We start from the raw sequence: 22066 nt of genomic DNA, 5'->3' as shown, positions 1-22066 counted from the left end.
GGTCTCCCGCCCGTTGCCTTGGTGACGCGTCTCTCTCGACATCCGGCCCGACGTCCTGGATGACGTCTCAGGCCATGTGACCGCTGCAGCCAATCACAGGTCAATCACAGGCTGCAGCGGTCACATGGACTGCCACGTCATCCAGGGATGTCGGGCTGGATGTGAAGAGAGGGACGCGTCACCAAGACAACGGCCGGGTAAGTATGAATTTCTTTAACTTTTATTACAGAAAAGGCTGTCCCTTCTCTCTATCCTGCACTGATAGAGAGAAGGGGCTGCCGATTAGTGCAGTGCTATTTTGCCGCCAAAAACGTGCTCGTAAATACGGGTGGAATACGTGTGACACCGGACCCATATTTACGAGCACGGGTTCGTAAATACTGGTGCAAAACGGGTGGAATACGTGTGACACCGGACCCGTATTTACGCCAGTATTTACGGGTGGGAAAAAATACGGTCGTGTGCATGAGGCCTAACTGATTTTTTTTGGGTGTTTGTGTTTTTTTTACAGGTTCGGTTGTTGGACTTCGGATTCAAGGACTTCAATGACGGCGTTTTTTTTATTCTCAATAAAATGGTTAATGAGGGTTGTGTTTTTTTATTTCAATAAAATATTTTTTCTATGTGCTTGTATCTTTTTAAACTTTATTATCACCGCCTTAGTAATGGCCGCTGGCTGATTGACAACCTCCATTACTAAGGCGGGGCTTAATATTAGCAGGTGCAGAGGCCAACACTAACCCCCATTATTACCCCGGTACTCACCGCCACCAGGGATACTGGGAAGAGCCGAACCAGTACCCGAACATCTGTAGTGATGGGCAGGCACCGGGGTGGCCGCAGGCTGGTAGTATCAGGCTGGGGAAGGCCAAAAACAGTGGCCCTTCCCACCCTGGTAATTCTGCCTGCTGCTGCTGTGTTGTATCTGGCTGGTTATGAAAATTGGGGGGGACCCCACATCGTTCTTTCCAATTTTTTTTTTATTTTTTTTTAAATGACGTGGGGTCCCCCCCATTTTTCATAGCCAGCCAGATACAATAAAGCAGCAGCAGCCTAGCATCACCAGGGTAGGAAGGGCCACTGTTTTTGTCCTTTCCCCTCCTGATAATACCAGCCTGCGGCCACCCCAGTGGCCGACCATCACTACAGATGGTCAGGTACTGGATCGTACCCGGCTCTTCCCAGCACCCCTGGTGGCGGTGGGTATCGGGGTAATAATGGGGGTTAGTGTTAGCCTCTGCTCCGGCTAACACTAAGCCCAGCCTTAGCAATGGATGCTGTCAATCAGCCGGCGGCCATTACTAAGGCGGTAGTAATATAGTTTAAAAAAAAAATACAAAGACATAGAAAAAATATTTTATTGAAATAAAAAAAAAACCCACACAACCCTCATTAACCATTTTATTGATAATAAAAAAAAAGCCGTCATCGAAGTAGTCCTGGAATCCGCCGTAGTCCAACGACCGAACCTGTAAGAAAACACACAAAAAATGATTAGTAACACGTGTGTTAGGCTTAGATACAGGGCCCATGTGTGATACTGTCTGTGGGACCCTGTATCTAAGCCTACCACAACGTAGGCTTAGATACAGGGTCCAGCAGACTGTAATCTTATACAGTATAAGATTACTGTGTGCTGGGGCCCTGTATCTAAACCTACAGTGTGGTAGGCTTATATACAGGGCTCATCAGACAGGATCACACATGGGCCATGTATCTAAGCCTACCATGTGATTGGCTTAGATACAGGGCCCAGCAGACAGGATCACGCATGGGCCATGTATCTAAGCCTACCATGTTATTGGCTTAGATACAGGGCCCAGCAGACAGGATCACGCATGGGCCATGTATCTAAGCCTACCATGTGATTGGCTTAGATACAGGGCCCAGCAGAGAGGATCACACAATCTGTGATCCTGTCTCATGGGCCCCCTAAGCCTGATACATCGTAGGCTTAGGGGTTGTGCAGTCCCTATACATTGATGGCCTATCCTCAGGATAGGCCATCAATAGCTGATGTGTCTCTCGGGACCCGCAAATCAGCTGTTTTGAAGGGGCCGCAGTACTCGTACGAGAGCTGCTTCCCCTTCATTTCACTACTCGCTCACACTGTGAATCGCCGACACGGATTCACAGTGTGACCGGAATGAAGTGACAGGAATGAAGGGGAGCAGCTCTTGTACGAGTGCTGCGGCCCCTTCAAAACAGCTGATTGGCGGATCCCGTGAGTCGGACCCCGCCAGTCAGGGCTAACCTTACCTTCCTCTTCGGCCGCGGCGGGAGTTCTGTCGTCTCGATGCTGTGCGCGGCGCATAGCGCTGTGACGTCATGCGCTGCGCACAGCGCTTGACGTCATGACCTCGGCTGCCATCCGGAACCAGGAAGGTAAGTAAAGTATGTTACTATAGTAACAGGGGCCCGCGGCCCGAGTTGCTATAGTAACTTTTTATTGATGTGGTGCGGGGGGCCATGGGCCCCCCTGGCTTCGGGGCCCGGTCGCAATTGCGACCGCTGCGACCCCTATAGCTACGCCAGTGTGTCTATATGGTAACAATATTATTCTAAAGTAAGTAATTCATTGAGATAAGAACAAATCACTGCAGTTTTCTTGTAGACGGCAGCAGGTTTTTATGTAAACAGAAATAACAACTTCACATGTGTCCCTTCCCATTTATTGCTATATGGAATGTATGCAGTAGTTGTATTGGACTATCATTTTTGTCTGTTTTTTTTTGTTTTTTTTCTTCTCAATTAGCAAAGGAGAAGGGTGAAAAAAAACTGTTTGGCTTTTCATTCATTCCACTGATGCAAGAAGATGGTCGAACTTTTCCAGATGGCACGCATGAACTCATTGTACATAAGGTAATGTACCAATTTCAGTGAAGATGTCAATCTTGCTGTAGGTGCTGTGTGGTAATGCAGTTCATCCCCATTCACTTCAATGGAGTGGAGTTGCAAAACAAAACACAGCCCATGGACAAATGCGGTGTTCTTTCTGCAAGAAAGCACTCATGTTTTTTTTATTCTTGTACAACCCCTTTAATCCTCCTTAATTCTGAGAGATTATTTTCACATAGTATTATTTCCCAGATGTATTTCCAGTAAAGTGGTCATCCTATCAGGGTATTATATTTGCCATTCGATTAAATGGTTGACCATGTAGTACATGGTGGTGCTGAGTACTCCTCAGCAGGGGCGACTTTTTCAGTGGTCCTCTGCCCTGGTTAATAGAGGGAGGCTACTGAATGGGGGACTCTTCTATGGGAAAACGTATGTAATGTTGGGAAATGCCTGTGACTGATATGACATGAATGTATTTTCTTTAATATTAGAAATTACAGGAGAAATTAATGATGTCAGGCCCCATGCACACGACGGTTCGTAATTACGGACTCATTCACTTCTATTGCCCCAGGACAACTTCTTGTATATTTTCAGAAAGGTGTCCGTGTTGTAGAAAGGCTCCGCAAAAGATAGGACAAGTCCTATTTTAAGCTTTTTACGGGCTGTGCTCCTTTAAATGGGGTCACGGTTGTGTGCATTGGGCCTTAGGCAGGTTTTGTTTGTGTTTTTTTTCATGTAATCATATTGAACATTACTAATTGGATCTTTCTGCTTTGTTTAATATCATAGTATTCAGAGCATCGTGCATATTATAGTTTCTTATTTCTCAAATTACAGCCCTGTAAATTTGCAATGCATAAGCCTTTAGGGTATGTTCACACGTAGTCAACAAAAACGTCTGAAAATCCAGAGCTGTTTTCAAGGGAAAACAGACCCTGCTTTTCAGACGTTTTTTTTACCAACTCGCATTTTTCGCGGCGTTTTTCGCGCCGTTTTCGCGGCGTTTTTGCGGCGTTTTTTACGTCCGTTTTTGGAGCTGTTTTCATTGGAGTCTATGAGAAAACAGCTCCAAAAACGTCCAAAGAAGTGTCCTGCACTTCTTTTGACGAGGCTGTATTTTTACGCGTCGTCGTTTGACAGCTGTCAAACGACGATGCGTAAATAACAGGTCGTCTGCACAGTACGTCGGCAAACCCATTCAAATGAATGGGCAGATGTTTGCCGACGTATTGGAGCCGTATTTTCAGACGTAAAACGAGGCATAATACGCCTCGTATACGTCTGAAATTTGGCCGTGTGAACATACCCTTAAACTAACAGAGACTTAAAGCAAATCTGTCATCATACTATCCTGCCCTGTTTAAGAGAAAAATAGTATGGAGACAGGTCCACACTAGTATTAGCCCAAATAGCAGCTAGCAAAGAATACAACGGGCTTAGAGCCTATACAGACGAACGTTAAAATCGTCCGCGTGACCAACATTTTTTCAACAGCCGGCACATGGCTGCATGTATTTCTATGGGGCTATTCACACGGCCATTGTTTTAACAGACGGTGTAGACGGCCCCTAAAAAAATAGGACATGTCAATCTGTGAAAACAGGTCCCGCACAGGTGCAAATCGACACACGTTTGTCTGAATAAGCCCTAATAGTTAAAAGTCTGTTGTATTTATGAGGGGAGCGCTATCCCCACCCCTTAACCAGTTATTGAAGACTGTGGTGTATATATGCAGATATACAGCAGCCCTTCGCAACACACTCCTCATGATTACAGCAGACAAATAGGAGTTTACTGTATTATTTTCTTAGCTGCTATTAGCCAAATGGCACAATATTTTTTTGTGCCGTTTGGGCTAATAGTAGAGTTATCCCTGTCCCCATACTATGTTCCCCTTAAAGTGTGTATATATATTATTTATTAGTATGATTATAAGTATTTTCCGAATATAACTTTAATAGCTTTCATCCCTTGTTCTCCCCCACTCATTTCTCCGCCTGTATATGTTACTTGTGCGGCATATGTTCTTTGTCTAGGGGAATCTGTAGCCAGCTCTTACAGATGCTGGCTACGGATTCTATGTTTAAGAGATGCATTTTGGGACGCACTGCTAGCCAGTTGTACTGTATAAAACCACAGTGACCTAGAAGTTGGAGCATGTGAGGATGTGCTATGCTCGGTCGTCTTTTTGTACCGGTTGCGAGTCTATATTATTTACTGTTGTATATAAATGAGAGAAGGCTCAGCAGCATGGGAAGTAAGGGAACTGTGCACTAGGCACAGTACCCTGTCAGACGTATAAATCAGGAAGTGCCAACCCCTTCTGTATTCCAGTGGAAGAATTTGCACAAGTAGATGTGAGACAGAAAAAGGGCTATATCTCTAGAAAAATTGCACAATATGGGAATTTTTTTGTCTTGCAGTGGGTAATTAGATGTTACTATTTATTTACGTCATTCTGAGATAGGAGGTACTCTTTAAATGAAGACCGATCTGCTTTAAAGACTATGTACAACTTTTGGGTCTTTTTTTCTAACTATTATTATGATTATTATTATTATTGAAATGCATTTATTGAATGATAATAATCACTTTTGCAATTAACTTTTATTTAAAAAAAAAAAGTTGCTTCACTTCTGAAGCTTCTATGTATCAAAGCACATAGACGCTGTAGAAAGCCGCACTGAGACGACTCCGTCAGTGAGCTTCACTGACGGCTCAGCTGACAGCGGCTCCCGTGTTTTCTAAGCTCAGTTCCGATCAAGTCAAAGTGGGTCCACTTTGACTTGAACAGAAGTGAGCTTAGAAAATTGTACAGGAGCCAATGTCAACCGAGCCGTCAGTGCAGCTCACTGACCGATTCAGCTCAAAACGGCTTTCTGCAGCATTTATCTACATGAACTATACATAGAAGCTACTGAAGTGAAACACTGCTTTTTATAAGTTACAGTTAATTCCAAAAGTTGTTTTAATCTCCAACTAAATGCATTTATACCATAGGTGTCCATAGCCTTTAATGATTAAGTATTATGGTTTAGTGTTTCATTGTTATGCTATATTATGTGTAGTGCATTGTTAGAGTGCAAATTAATACATTAATAGAGAATGAGGAATATAGAATTTAGAAGCTTCTACTTTATAAAATACATAATTAAATGCAACTTCTTATAGACACAATAATGGAAGATAAAACGTAGTTAATATTTATGAATCTTCTGAAACCTTATCTATTTTATAAGCTAAAAAGAGATATTCACTGTAATAATTATAGTATTATTCTTTCCCTTCACCCATCAAGAGTAAATTCTATTAAAAATACATAAGAATTCTTTTTTATGGCTGCACATGTTTGTTATGCCTTCAAGAACAGTCCCCTTTTTGCATTACTGTGACAGTAGACATGGGGTACAATTCTACTTTGTTGTTGCTTGTTGCAGTGTGAAGAGAACACCGTTTTCCAAGATTCCTGTCGCTACCTCAAACTCCCATTTTTAAAAGGAAATCTACACGGAAATAATAATCAAGCTGTTAAAAATACAAAAGAGTCTTTTTGGATAACCTCATTCCTTTGTTCAACCAAGCTGACACAAAACGGTATGGAATTAGAGAAATGTTTCATCAAATATTAACTATGCTGCCATGCTAGAATTGCCTTTTATGTAGCTCTGTAATGTTGTGATCAAGGCTTTGCTGCTTCTGCAGGAATGACAGCGCAGACTGTTTATATGCAGGGCTCAGAGGTGTGTTTTCGAAACAAAATGAAGTGAGTGCTTATGACAGGTACTGAAGAGCTCTTACAAAAATAGTAGTAATATTCACATGATAAACATTGAGATTTCAAGATATTTTCTGCTTGCTTCATTTGTAAATTACTGTACCTAGCACATGTATTCAGAATGTTAATCTACAATACAGTGCTGTGATGTATAATCCAACCAGAAAGCCAAATAAAAACGTATTTAGTTATTTTTGAGTTACGGTATATACACACGTGTCCCTCATCATAAACTAGTTGACCACTTCACATTCAGCTTAAACAGAATACCGCTTAGTCTGCATAGCGCAGAGTCAGAGAGCAAAGCAAAACAGATACAGGATATGCGAGGTTAGTGCTCCAAATTACACAAACACATTACAGAAGATTTGAGTTTTTATACTAGTCACATATTTTGGACAATATTTGGATCTTTTGGTTCGGGTACAAACAATTATTTGAGTAGTTTGTTTATATTCTTAACATAAATTTCCGTGATTTGATTAAGATGGCCCTTAGGAACTGAGCAGATGAAAATGATTTTAAATCTGAATATGATTTATCAGAGATTTCAGGAAAGCAGTTAAACCAAAAACCTTTGAGACATGCCTTTGAGAATAGGCAAGGGCTAGGGCGAGTTCAAGAAGGGACCTTTTAAAAGACAAACTTAACATGAATATTATGACGACAATTAGATGCATAAGCACTTTCGACGTATATGCTACTGAGGTGAAGTCTATATTATATAGAAATTGGCCAATCTTCAAGGCCAATAATGACGTGTTACCAACATACCCTAGTGTCACTTACCGACGTGGGAAAAAGCTACGTGACTTTTTGGTATGTAGCCATTTGTAAGGTGAATAAGAGAATCCATCAACTTGGCTTAGATCCAAAGGCTCTTTCCCTTGTGAAACCTGTTCCTTCTGCCATTTCATGGTGAAAACGAATGATTTCGAAAGTCTAATTGATGTCACAAAATAGGATATATGACAATTTATCAATTGTTGCAGCTAGGGCATCATCTATTTGGCTAAATGAACTTGCCCAAAAAAATGAATGTTGGAAAGACCATTCAAGAACTATGACGACGTATCTCCAAACATTTGAGTTCCATTAATACAAGTGTTGATATATCATTGGCAAGAAATATTCGCCTGGTACATGGAGGTGATGTTAATACTGGGGCATTTAACAAGTAAAATTAGGACCCAGAAGTGGAAATTCAGATAAAAAGCTAAAAGATGAAACATGCTGGATATATAGGATTACATTGATTTTGTTTTCTGCTCTTTGGGAAATCTGCCATAACCAAAAATATTTTCTTTATCTATACAATTCCTCCTATAAAAATCAGAGTGTAATAGTACTCAGAATTGTGTAGAATAGATAATGCACTGTAGTAATATATTCTCCCAACATATTTTTAGATACAAATTAAGTAATCATTTATTTCATGATTGAAATTGTTAAAAATTAATTCATTATGAACATGACTTTTATTATGATATTGTTCCTAAATTCAAGTTGTTTCTTAATTAATATCATGCAAATTAGATGTAATAATATCCAAGAAATAGAGCGCTAATTCAAAAAATTATATTCCATTTAATTTGCTGTTATATGTAAGTCTTCTTGAGGCCAATTCACAGAGTACTTACGCATGTGGCCATGCGGTACTTATGGTAGATTGTCCTGTATTGTTTAAGTCCCCATCCTGTTTATAAGGCATCTGAAGTCCTTGGGCATGTGCCGTATATTAACCGGCATCAATGTCGAAGTCCTTAGACATGCAGATTGGCCCGGGCACCTCAATCTAATCACCTAGGCATGCACAGTAGATGGGTTAATATTGCGCTATATCGTTGCATCGCGTATCCGTTTTGATGAAGGCGCAAACAGATAAATAATCCTGTCGACCATTGGATAATGACATTGACTTACTGGCCTACGAGAGCAATGACTATTGACTTAGGCCTATATCAATCAAGCTAGTAAGAGAAACTGGTATTAGATAATTTACTTTTATTGCCGATCTTTTGTTGGGAAAACCTAGTAAAGTTTTATAGGTCACTACAATCATCGTGCCCTCGCCAAAGCAAAACCCTGAGGACGCCGTGAAACGGTGAAACATGTTGGGAGGAGAAGTTCTGTATACACTGCTTAATGACCAGCCTATTTTAGACCTGACCAAACCATTTTTTACGTTTTTCCATCGTCTCATTCAAAGAGCTATAACTTTTTTTTATTTTTGCGTCGATCTAGCTGTATAATGTCTTGTTTTGTTTTTTGCGGGACAAGGTGTAATTTTTAATAGCACCATTTTGGGGTACATAGAATTTATTGATTAACGTTTATTAACTTTTTTTGGAGGGAATAGAAAAAAACCTGCAATTTCGCCACACTTTTTTGCGTCCTAAATTTACGCCGTTTACCGGGTGGTATAAATAACACAACAAGTTTATTCAGTGGGTTGTTACGATTGCAACGATACCAAATTTGTATAGTTTTTGTGTTTTACTACTTTTACACAGTGAAAACCCTTTTTTTTCATAACTATTTGTTTTTGTGTCTCCATATTTGAAGAGCCATAAATTTTTTAATTTTTTTGCCAATGCAATTGTGTGAGGGCTTTTTTTTTTGCGGGATGACTTGTAGTTTTTATCGGTACCATTTTGGAGTAGATGCGGCTTTTTGATAACTTTTTATCACATTTTTTTTAAGGCTGGATTCAAAGAAAACAGCAATTTTTGCATGGTTTTTTATTTAATTTTTTACGGCGTTCACCATGCGGGTTAAATGATGTATTATGTTTATAGTTGGGGTCGTTACGGACGCGGCGATACCAAATATGTGTAACTTTTTTACTTTATTTTGTTAAAGGAGGGAAAAGTGGGTTTTTCATTTATTTTTTTTCACATTTTATTAAACATGACCTAGCAGGCATACACTACAGGCAGACCTGGGGGCCTTTATTAAGCCCCCGACTGCCATAGAAGACAATGGCTATTGCCGGGTGCCGGTGGGATGAGAGGGAGCTCCCTCCCTCTCTCCAAAACAACTCAGATGCGGTGCTCGCTATTGAGCGCCGCATCTGAGGGGTTAAATGTGTGAGATCGATACTAATATCGATCTCACCCGATCAAGCAGGGATGCCCCCATCCCTCAGCTCCCTCTAGTAGCTGACAGCAGGGAGATTTGACAGCTCCCTGCTCTGTTTACTTATTCCAATGCAGCGCCGTAAAAAGGCTATTGCATCGGAATAAAGCCTGTTAGTGGCTGCCGTAAAAACACTATGTAATCACAGTGTAACCCTAACTCAATGAACTCTTTCAGGACTAAGCCATTTTTTTTCTTCCGTTTTCAGTTTTTCACTCCCCGCCTTCCAAGAGCCATTACTTTTTTCTTTTTCAGTCAATGGAGTGGTGTGAAAACTTATTTTTTGCGGGAGGAGTTTTCGTTTCTATTGGCACTATTTAAAGTACCATATAATGTACTGAGAAACTGAAAGAAAATTCTTGTGTGGTAAAATTGTAAAAAAATGTGATTCCTCCATTGTTTTTTGGGTTTTGTTTTTACAACTTGCACCCTGCGGTAAAAATGACAACTTATCTTTATTCTGCATCTCAAAACAATTATGGTGATACCAAATTTATATAGTTTTTTTTATGTTTTATTACTTTTACAAAGTGTCACCACATTTTGAGAGCCATAACTTTTTTTTTTTTTGTCGATTGAGTGGTGTAAGGGTTTATTTTTTGCAGAATGAGCTGTAGTTTTTATTGGTACCACTCTTTGGTACATACAACTTTTGATCGCTTTTAATAAATATTTATTTTTAGCACTAAGCGATTCTGGTGTTTTCAAATTATTTTTTTTTACGGCTTTCACCATTCAAGTTAAATAATGTCACGGTGTAATAGTTTGGACTTTTATCGACGCATCGATACCAATATTTTTTTTATTTTTTGCATTAATCTAGAGGTAAAATTGGTAAAGGGTGTTAACTTTTTTTTTACACTCTTTTTCATTCCCCCTAGGGGATTACTGAGCCAGCGATACTAATGTACTGCAGTAAATCGTCATTTTTTTACAGGCTTCCATAAAGCCTTGGCAGAGGCAGGCCTTCATTAAGTCTCCGAACTGCCATCACAACCATCGGCACCCTCAATCACGTCATGGTGAAGCCAATGGGCTATCGGAGGGGGTTAGATGCCACGGTCGCTATTGACTACGGCATCTAAGTGGTTAAATGGCCAGGAACAGAGCGATCACTTTTCCTGTCAGTTAGTGCAAGGTGTCAGCTGTAATACACAGCTAACACCTGAAGCGTTTTCAGCGCGTGAGCCCGCACCATACTTCACCCCCCTACACCAGGACGTGCAGTTATGTCCAGGTGCGTGAAAGGGTATGTGCACACACACTAATTACGTCCGTAATTGACGGACGTATTTCGGCCGCAAGTCCCGGACCGAACACAGTGCAGGGAGCCGGGCTCCTAGCATCATAGTTATGTACGACGCTAGGAGTCCCTGCCTCTCTGCAGGACAACTGTCCCGTACTGTAATCATGTTTTCAGTACGGGACAGTAGTTCCACGGAGAGGCAGGGACTCCTAGCATCGTACATAAGTATGATGCTAGGAGCCCGGCTCCCTGCACTGTGTTCGGTCCACTACTTGCGGCCGAAATACGTCCGTCAATTACGGACGTAATTAGTGTGTGTGCACATACCCAAAGGGTTAAACTTCTAGGATATTGACCGCGCACCATCCTTCACCCCCCCCCCCCCCGCACCAGGACATGCAGTTATGTCCAGGTGAAAGGGTTAAACTTCTAGGATATCAATTTGTCCGGTTATTAAGTATAAGCGATTGTGAATTAATTTCACCTGCCTTGGAGCAACTGAAAGTGACAACAGGTTCACTGGAGATGCAACAGCAAGACGACCCCCAAAAAGGGAATGGTTTTGCAGGTGGTGTCCACAGAGCATAACTGTTCTTAGGTACCTCGATGAAATCCTCAGAGCTATTGTCAGACCTTACGCTGGTGCAGTGGGCCCTCGGTTCACCATTGTCCTGCTGTTACCGATATCTAATATCGTGTTTTGAACTAAGCCACAATAGCTCTCATATATGATTATAAAAACATTAAAGTGCAGAATATAAACATTTTAATCAGTTTATTGGTAAAGGTTTCCTTGTTTGGGTTTTATTTTAGTTAATAAAAGTAATGTTTTATTTTATATTTAGTTAAGAGGATAATAGGTAATTTTTTGCCCTTGGCCAATCTGTAAATACCAAATATACCTTACCAAATATACCTTACCACTCATGTGGGGTCCATTGTATGTTTTGCATTTAGTTTGTGAAGTATCGTAGGAAGAAAATCATTTAAAAGTCTTTTATCACTACAAATCTAAAATGTGCTTCTTGAATTTCAAGGAATTTCCTAATTGGCTAATATGAGTTACCTCTCTGCCTCCCCCTCCCCTGAGAGAGTGTTTAATACTATATTTTCTTACATTGTGAGCCCTTTTTAGTATTCTTGTTCATCTCAGTTAAAGGGCTTAGCCCTGGATGGTCATTCTATTAAAGTGCAACAATCTCATGACAGAGGGACTTTAAAAAACACTTACATTTATCACCAATGTACAATGACAGAGTGTTGTCAACTTCAGTATTACTTACTATTACTGTATTGTTAGTTTCTGGAGATCTTTCCGGAATCATTTACTAGAGGGTCTTTACCAATAGTGTCCATTTATCTGAGCATTGAATGTTCTTTCACTTTGCAATTTACACACACTAAAAAAAATTGGTTCCTGAGAGAAAAACCCCTTCACTGCTCATATACATCAGTATTATTTAAGCAGCCTTCATAGACATGTCACATGCATAAAATTCAATGTCTGTATTGAAATGTATATGGAGATGGTCTCAGCTGAACGTTTAATGCTCAGATAAAAGAACACTGATATTAAAATCTAGATAACACCTTACAGAGAAAAAAAAACCAAAAACATTACTGTCAATTGTTGCCTTTTTAAAAGGATTTCTACCGAAATATTAATTTTTCTCAATGTACAGCAAAGTGACCGTTGTTTGTCAGTTGTTAAGTAAAAAATGACAACCAGTTTGGTTGGAAATCCTATTGACAGCTGAGTTGAAAAAAATACAATATATTTGGTTGGGTAAAAAAAAAAGAAAACATAGTAAGAAACTAAAACTATTCCGATTGCTTCTAATTTACTATATGTCATTTTGTATTGTCTCTCTTTTAAAGGTAAGACATTCCCTTCCCTCAGGCGGCTTTCTAACAATAATGTTTGTGTCAATTGGTATTAGCTTTCTTTGCCCATGTCTAAAAATCCAATGAAATGTGATTATAAGCCATGTTATTTTATTTTTTTATTCTTTACTGCTTCTTAGGGGACATGCTGGATCTACTTAAATGGAGGATGCACCCAGATAAAATCCCAGGGTCTTTGTCTAAGTTAAAGGAGATTGATGGCTCTGAAATTGTGAAGGTAAGCTGCCTAGTGTGAGTAAATGACTCTCCCCGTTACAGCAGTAAATTGTTAAACCTGCAACTTTTGCCCTCCACAGTTTCTGCAGGACACACTGGACACCTTATTTGGCATTTTGAATGAAAGTTCTCAGTTCAGCTCAAAAGTCTTTGATTGCTTGGTGAGTGCCGCTAACAGTATTGGCTAACCATTTAAAAAGTTATAAAAGCCGTCTAATAAAATGTTCTAATTTTTTACCTTTTCTTCTAATGATGTTTTGTGTTTTTAGGTTCATATAATAAATTTACTACAAGACAGTAAATTTCAGCACTTTAAACCAGTAATGGATACTTACATAGAAGGACATTTTTCAGGTGCCCTTGCTTACAGGTACAGTATGATCATTAGTATTTTGTTATTTTTAGCTGATATGTAATTGAAATGTGTCCTGCAGCAGGAGGGACAGTCAAAATCCAAAATGTGTCAATACCTTTTTGCCTTTCAATGCAAAGCGGCATGTCTGTTTTAGTAAATAATTGTATTCCCCATTAAATACAATTCTAGAGCTTCTTTTCTTACAAATCTAAGTTATCGTTACATAGTTAGTATGGTTGAAAAAGACACACGTCCATCAAGTTCAACCAAGGGATGGGAAAAGGGAAGGGAAAAATGTCTACACCTTGACATAGGAGCTGATATTTTTTCGTTCTAGGAAATTGTCTAAGACTTTTTTAAAGCCATCTACTGTAGCTACTGTGACCAGCTCCTGCGGTGACCATTCCATAGAGTCACTGTTCTCACAGTAAACCAGACTTGTCACCTCTTCAGATTGAACCTTTTTTTCTCCAGACGGAGGGAGTGCCCCCTTGTTTTTTGAGTGGGTTTTACATGGAACAGGATTTCACCATATTTTTTATATGTGCCATTCATATATTTATATAAGTTAATCATGTCCCCTATAGAACAAGATGTGGTTATTACTAAACCATACCTGATAGAAATACCCAGAAATGTAATTTAAATATAGCACGGTGCCATTTCTGATAAAGGATATATAAAAAAACAAAAAGAAAAGAAAAAATATTCCAGAAATATAACTAGGCACTCTTGGGTTAATAGAAATTTATGAAAAATACTTTATTTTGAACTCCGAATATTTTCGGGAATATAAATATATACACACAAGTTTAAAAAAATCTCCTGGCCAGGAAAAGGTACCATACAATTGGAATTGATCTTCTATACATAAATTGAGTCCCTTAGAGGATAAATAACATTTATTTTATATATATATATATATATATTTATTTCCTAAGTATAATATCAGAGAAATAATTCTGAACAACCGCTGGGTTGTGTTCACACTTGCGGTTTTTTACAATATAATCATGTCCCCCACTTAGTCGGCTTTTTTCAAGGCTAAATAGGTTTAATTCTTTTAATTATTCCTCATAACTTAGATTCTCCATGCCCCTTATTAGTTTCGTTGCTCTTGTTTGTATTTTTTCAAACTCCAGGGCATCCATTCCATGAACTGGAGCCCAGAACTGAACTGCATATTCTAGATGAGGCCTCACTAATGCTTTGTAAAGTCCATGCCTCTTTTAATACACGACAATATCTTGCTGGCCTTTGAAGCAGCTGATTGACATTGCATGCTGTTATTTAGTTTATGATCTACAAGTACACCCAGATCCTTCTCAACAAGTGACTCCCCCAGTGTAGCTCCCCCTAGGACATATGATGCATGCAGGTGATTTGGTACCCAGATGCATAACTTTACATTTATCTACATTAAACTTCATTTGCCAAGTGGATGCCCAAACACTTAGTAGGCTCAAATCAGCTTGCAATTTACGAACATCTTCCATAGACTGAACAATACTACATAGCTTGGTGTCATCTGCAAAAATAGGAATAGTGCTATTAATCCCATCCTCTATATCATTAATAAATAAGTTGAATAATAGTGGTCCCAGCACTGAACCCTGGGGCACACCACTTATAACCGGGGACCATTCAGAGTAGGAATCATTGACCACAACTCTCTGGATATGGTCCTTGAGCCAATTCTCAATCCAATTACAAACGATACTTTCTAAACCTATAGTCCCTAATTTACCCATTAGACGTCTATGAGGGGCAGTGTCGAATGCCTTTGCAAAGTCCAAAAACACTATATCCACAGCGGCCCCTGTGTCTAGGCTTCTGCTCACCTCTTCATAAATACAAATCAGGTTGGTCTGACAACTTTTGTTCTTAGTAAAACCATGCTGGCTGTCACTTATGATACTATTTTTGGCACATAATCCTGAAAAATAGTATTATAAGTGACAGCCAGCACGGTTTTACTAAGGACAGAAGTTATCAGACCGTTCCTGTTATTCATCCTAGAAATTTATGAATAAATTGACAACTGGGTGTTACCAGTTACTGGTGTGAGACTGTGTAGGGACACACCCCTTTGACAAGGGGAATGGTAACACCCAGTTGTCACTTGATTCATACATTTCTAAGAAGAATAACTGAGGAACTGCACAACTTAGATTAAGAAAAATAGCTCCAGAATTGTTAGTTAATGGGGACTAAAAGTATTTACTAAAATAGAAATGTCAGGAGTGACAGGTCCTATTTAAGAACTGATACAATGGGCCTCATTTATCAAAACTGTCTAATAGAAAAACAGGCTATAGCAACTAATCATATGCACTGTGGTGAAAGTATTTTCCAGTGCATTTTTGGAATTGTTGGTCAAACTAATTGGTTGCTAAGGCCAATTTTGGTAAATAAGGTCCACTGTGTTATGCCTAGTCCAGCCGTTAGAGAGAGGTGCATGACACACGGACTCGAAAGGGGGACTCCTTGGGTTGTGCCCCACTTAGGCTCTGCACTAGTCATAACACGGTGTATCAGTTAAAGCTGAAGTGTTCCTTTAACTGAACCCTAAATATGTTTAACATTTGTATGCTATATACATTCTGTGAATATTTGTTGCAGCCCATTTAAATAATGAAAAAAAGTTATGGGCCCCTGTTCTAGAGCTAGTATTATTTACTTTTAATTTTTCATTTTCATATTGTAATCTTTTTATGTTTCATAAAACCTCATTTATAAGTTTTCTTGTGACTTTTCAGAGACCTCATAAAAGTGCTGAAATGGTATGTGGACCGAATAATTGAAGCTGAACGGCAAGAGCATATCCAGGAGGTATTGAAGGTAATGAAAGGGAGAATCAGATGTACTTTTGTACTCATTTACATACAGGTTGATCTTTTCTTTACTGATTTATGCTGCTTCACTTTGATCTGGTGATAATTGGCAATCGGCCTATTTTTGTAACTTTAATAACTGCAGTAGCCAGGATTATGTAGAAACAGTAGCTGGGTCTCAAACATAGTTCATTATCCTAGCTGTTCACTTACCATATTTTTCGGACCATAAGATGCACCTGACTATAAGATGAACCCAGGTTTTAGACAACAGAAAATGGGAAAAATTTAATATTTTACTACTTTTACAAAGAAAAAGCTATTGGTTAAAAAAAATTATTTGTTCTGTTTCACCACATTCTGAGAGCCATAACTTTTATATTTTTTCATCGTTTGGGCGTTGTGAGGGCTTTTTTTTTGCGGGATGAGCTGTATTTTTCATTAGCACCATTTGGTACATACAATTTTTTCTCACTTTTTATGTAATTTTTTTTAGCGCTTTGGTGACCAAAAAACAAAGATTCTGGGATTTTCAATATTTTTTTTACGCCGTTTGCCATGCGAGTCAAATAATGCTATATTATAATAGTTTCGGACTTTTAACGGACGCAGCAATACCAATTTTTTATATATATTTTTTTATTTTTACATAGTGCTTGGTGAAAAATGGGAAAAGTTTTTTTTTTTTTTAACTTTTAATATTATTTTACACTCCTGAAAATGTATATAACTTTTTTTAACACATTTCATTAGTTCCCCTAGGGGACTTGAACCAGCGATCATTATATTGCTGGTACAATACACTGCAATACATGGATGAGTCACGGAAACAGAGTAACTCGCTGAGCTACGCTGTTTCCGTAACTCTCATAGTAGTGAATGGCTGTTACAGAAGCAGCATAGCACGCTACGCTGTTTCCGTAACTTCTATTCAGTTCTATCGGAGTTATGGAAACAGCATAGCTCAGCAAGTTATGCTGTTTTCATAGCTACCCAGTTCTGGAAACAGCATAGCTCGCGGTGCTACGCTGTTTCCGTAACTCCCATTCACTTCTATGGGAGTTACGGAAACACTTAGCTGTTTCGGTAACTCCCGACCACCTAACCAGGACGTGGCAGGGAGTCAGCGGAGCTGGGTAAGATAGAACGGGGTTTACGGGGCCCCGTTCTAGAGATAGGTGCGGACCCGCATATATCTAACATTTATGACATATGCTGTGGATATTGATCCAAAAAGAAGGGTAATAAAGCAGCTTAGGTCCCGGTGTCATACTGTCAAGCCAGGTACAGACCCTTCTCTCACCATGGGTCGAAACGTTGACTTTTTTTTTTGCGGATGTCTTGACAATAAATATACTATTTTGAAGACTTGGAGACGTGTGCTGTTGTCCTACTACTTTTTTGAAGATATCCTGTGATTATGTCATAAATGCCTTAGAGGGAAGACCCCTATAAATGCCGCGGTCGCTAATGACCGCGGCATTTAACTAGTTGAACGGCCAGGAACAGCACCATTGCTGTTACTAGCCGTTAGAGCAGCGTGTCAGCTGTAAAACACAGCTGACACTTGCAGTGTATGGGACAGGCTCGGCCTGTGAGCCCGCTCCGCTCCAAACATCATCCCCTCCCCGCTCCATGATATGCCGGCACATCATGGATCGGGAAGGGGTTAAGTAAGAAGCGGTCAGGGGGCCCGGCGCTGCCGGATCCGTTGACTGCCGACTATAAGACGTCTTATAGTCCGAAAAATACGGTACATGTCTTAGATCACTAGTTGTTGTAGTAGTCACACAAACCAAAGGTTAAATCCTTGAAACATTAGGTATAAATTACCTTACATAAAGTAATTCAGTTGTCTAAATGTTGCATCCTTTTTACCGTTTCTCTAGTTTTGGATAATGCGGCTCCTTCTGATAATTCTTACTATTGAAAAAAATTATTACAGTGGTGGTGATTTTTTTTTTCTTTTAATATTGTAGGCCCAAGAATATATTTTTAAGTATATTGTTCAATCTCGAAAACTATTTTCATTTGCAACTGGGGGACAGAATGAGGAAGAATTCCGTTGCAGTATTCAAGAACTTATGATGTCAATCCGTTTTTTCCTATCCAAAGAAAGCAAAGGAACAAGTGCTTTGTCTCAGTCACAGGTTGCTGGTTTTCCTTTAATTCAGCTCAAAGTATGCTCTTTCTCTACTGTTGTTTTTATAAACAGGCAATACTATTCATCACCATTTTTATTTGTATAGCACTAACATATTCTGATCAGTTTCAAAAGATATTTCTCTTTTTTTTTTAAGCATAATCTAAAGTTCTATCAAATGCTCCTTGGCAACAGACTACAAAAAGACAATTTGCTAGTAACAGTAAATGTTGACACAGTGGCAGTGCCTGTTGCTAAGGAACACTTGGCAGATTTTTAAAGGACAGGTTCAAAATCATGGCAAACACCTAAAATTGTTAGAACAGAACGTTGTTTTAAGAAAGCCGTCATTAAATAAAAATGTGAGGTGTCTACTATGATTGGTTGTTATCAGGGGCTTAGTGTTTGGATGTGGCATTAGTGTCAGGGAAGTAGTTCTCTTATAGAACATGGAGCTGGGACTATCAGGATCCATGACATTATTGGGTAAAAATGGAAAACTTTAAATTGTACACTTACCTATTCTGGTGTGGCCCTCTACGTTGCCATGAAATGCACCACAATTGGGATTTTATTTATATAATATTATTGCAGGTTATCTTATCTTATATACAGAACAGATGAGGAACACTTTCCAAAGGTTGTAATTATCACTTTAATAAATATAAGATTTTAATCATTAGATTGTCCCCTGACTATATTTCTTGTGTTTCCATACTTCTCCAGGCTGTTTTTCTGAATTCTTTCCCAGCTGTATACTCAGAGCTGCTGAAGCTGTTTGATGTTCGGGAAGTAGCAAACTTGGTGCATGATACTCTGGGCAGTCTGCCAACTATCATGCATGCGGATGACTCCCTTCAGGACACAAAACTTCAATGCATTGCAAAGACAGTGGAGAGCGAGCTCTATAGCAATCCTGGTAAGGGCAGGATTACATATTTTGTGTATTTAGACATTTATGTATAGACCTAAAAGCTACAAATAGGAACACTGTGCTATAATTATATTGGACTTTGCCTTTTATCTGGTACTGTCATGGAGACAAAATGGTTAGGTGTATACCTGTTTAAACAAAAAGTCATCTGGTGGTTGGCTTTAATAAAATAATATCTTAAAATACAGTTATGGCGTATATATTTTTTTTTATGATGCTTCTACTGTGGAAGAGTATCATTGTTTATAAATACTTCATGAATTTGTGGGGGTTTCCTGTAATTGTTAAAAGTTAAAGGGAGTCTGTCATAAGAATTTTGCCTATAAAAGCAGCAGCGCAGTAATATAGTGTAGCGTCACCTGAATATAACACTGTTTTTATTTTTCACATGAGTGGCTCCGTTGAAGCGTTAATAACTTTATTCTTTATATGCAAATGAGATTTTTGGAGCAACGAGGGAGTCATAATTGCTCCAAACTGATCTACCTTCTAGCCCCAGTCCATCGTCCCTCCCCTTTGATTGAAAGGGCCAGGCAGTGTAGAAGACGTGTTTATGCCTAGCCCCGTATTCTTCTGAGAATGCCCGCGCCTCAGGTTGAGAATTGGCGCATTCGCAGTACAGCACCTGGGTATAGTGTGACGTAATCGGCGCATGCATAGTAGAGCCAAGTAGACCGGTGAAACCCCACTGCTGTACTGCGCATGCGCCGATTCTGAGGCGCGAGCACGCTCAGAAAAATACTGGGCCACGCATTGTCATGTCTTCTACAATGCCTGGCCCTGTCAATCAAAGAAGAAAAGGAGGTTGGGACAGATTGTGGATAGAAGGTAGAGCAGTTTGGAGCATTGGTGATGCCCTCATTGCTCCAAAAAGGTAATTTGCATGTGAAATACGAAGAATAAAGCCACTGCAACTGAGCCACTTCTTTGATAGGCTAATTCCTGGTGATAGACTTCCTTTAAATTGGTGGGGTCCTAATAGCCCCTGGTCTTAGTGTAGGGGTTCTCACACATGCCATCCTTATCTCAGTTTTCATGACTCTTACTTATTTGTGTTTCATAAAATTCAGCTATGGTTTATAAAGACAAAACCAGAATTGTATCCACAAGAGTGTACACGTATATATCTTTCTTTTACTTTAGGATCCAGTGCTAGGTTTGACTAACAAAAACACATGGCATCCTGCTGTGAGAACCTGACCTTAAGCAGATATGCCCTGACTTGCAGAATGTGTGCTGGCCATCTGTCCGGAATTTTGATGATCGCCATATGGGAGTGCTCTCACTACATGATGATGTAGTATTTGATTAAAATGTAGCTTGCTGATAAATCCCCACTAAAGAATATTTTTTTAAGATTATTAGTTTTATATTAATTTATGTAGTCCATTATTTTCTCTTAATTATTGCCTCTGGAGTAACTCAGTAGGATTATATGTCAGACTTGATGGTCCGGTGTCTTTTTTTCAAACAACATCAACTATGTAATGATATGGATTTTCCGCGTTTTCAGACTCAACAGGAAGACTTTGGTCTACAGGCTTTAATGGCTTTATTTACTCAACCCCAGGATAATGTTGCTTTTCAATTAATTGAAATCTTTGATTGCTAAGATACTTTGTGTATGCATCGTGGTGTGTTGCAAAGCTCAATTTCAAGGCAAAATTAGCTTTGATTCAGTAATGCTTATCGCAACAGGCACCACAATACTAAAATAGGAAGAAATCTGATCCTCTCTCTCCTAACTAATAAAACCAATAGAGACTGATGTTATTTACTAACCATTAATATACATAAAAAAATAGGCTGTGAGTTATTCTGGTCAGATGTTTGATCCTAAAAGTAATCTGCTTCCAGATCTTTAGTAGTTACAGATATAGGTCAATATGCCAAGTAAATCTTTATTTTAATAGAATTATTTTAGTACAAACCTTGTTTCATGTGATTTTCGGCTTATTAAGTAAATGATTTCAGTCTGGCCTATTGATGTATGGAATTTCCTTCAATGCTCATTAAAATATAGTCTGGGATTTGTTTGGGTAAACTCTGCTTGTCGAATTCTCGAACTGACCCGTATAATAATATGGTATGTGTTGTCATTTTAGAGTCCCGGTTTATTCTCCTCCCTGTCGTCCTCCACCACCTCCACAAGCATCTGCAGGAGCAGAGAGATCTTGTAATGTGCGCACGTATCCTTAGCAACATGTTTTGTCTAAGCAAGAAAAACAGCTCTGTAAGTAATTGCAAGACGCTTATTATATACATTAACATACAGCAGGCTAAAATAAACCGTAATCCAGAGCTCACTGTATTTCTACAATAATCTATATATAGGAGAATACACTGCAGGTGCCTGATATACATCTGTATTGTGCCCGCCACAATTTTAATAAATAGCCTGCTCTACTGCTAGGCCTCATCTCTAATCTATAATTACAAATTAACTTGCGTAATGTGTAGAATATTTTTTTATTACATGCTGGGCCTTATCTGTTTCCTGTTAAAGAAGCTACATGCATTGTCATCCAAGGGGGCAAGAAGATGATACTTAAGTTCAAAAAATATATATATAGATTCACCTTTATGAAATATTATTTAAAACAGTTGTCTGACAAAGACAACCCCTTTTTAAAAAGAAGCTTGTGTGGCAATGATTGCCATGGGTCATGCCTCTCT

The 22066-nt window shown here is 39.1% G+C and overlaps 1 protein-coding gene across 5 annotated transcripts in view; it reads left to right on the top strand.

Annotated features, from left to right (window-relative positions):
- The window catches only part of DOCK4 (dedicator of cytokinesis 4), a 376034-nt gene that overhangs the window by 199545 nt on the left and 154423 nt on the right, over positions 1-22066 (top strand). For 3 of the 5 annotated variants that reach the window (XM_075857083.1, XM_075857082.1, XM_075857086.1), the window contains 9 exons: positions 2756-2862; positions 6282-6438; positions 13028-13125; positions 13205-13285; positions 13394-13494; positions 16239-16320; positions 18293-18493; positions 19183-19375; positions 21496-21623. In XM_075857083.1, the coding sequence (XP_075713198.1) occupies positions 2756-2862; positions 6282-6438; positions 13028-13125; positions 13205-13285; positions 13394-13494; positions 16239-16320; positions 18293-18493; positions 19183-19375; positions 21496-21623 (1148 nt within the window). The remainder of the gene's footprint in view (positions 1-2755; positions 2863-6281; positions 6439-13027; positions 13126-13204; positions 13286-13393; positions 13495-16238; positions 16321-18292; positions 18494-19182; positions 19376-21495; positions 21624-22066) is intronic. The other 2 variants (XM_075857085.1, XM_075857084.1) reach the window with 1 other exon arrangement.

This window comes from Rhinoderma darwinii, chromosome 3 (genome assembly GCF_050947455.1).
Source record: "Rhinoderma darwinii isolate aRhiDar2 chromosome 3, aRhiDar2.hap1, whole genome shotgun sequence".
NCBI lineage: Eukaryota > Metazoa > Chordata > Amphibia > Anura > Rhinodermatidae > Rhinoderma > Rhinoderma darwinii.
Note: the sequence above shows the minus strand (reverse complement) of the source record. Positions and strands in the feature narration are given on the sequence as shown.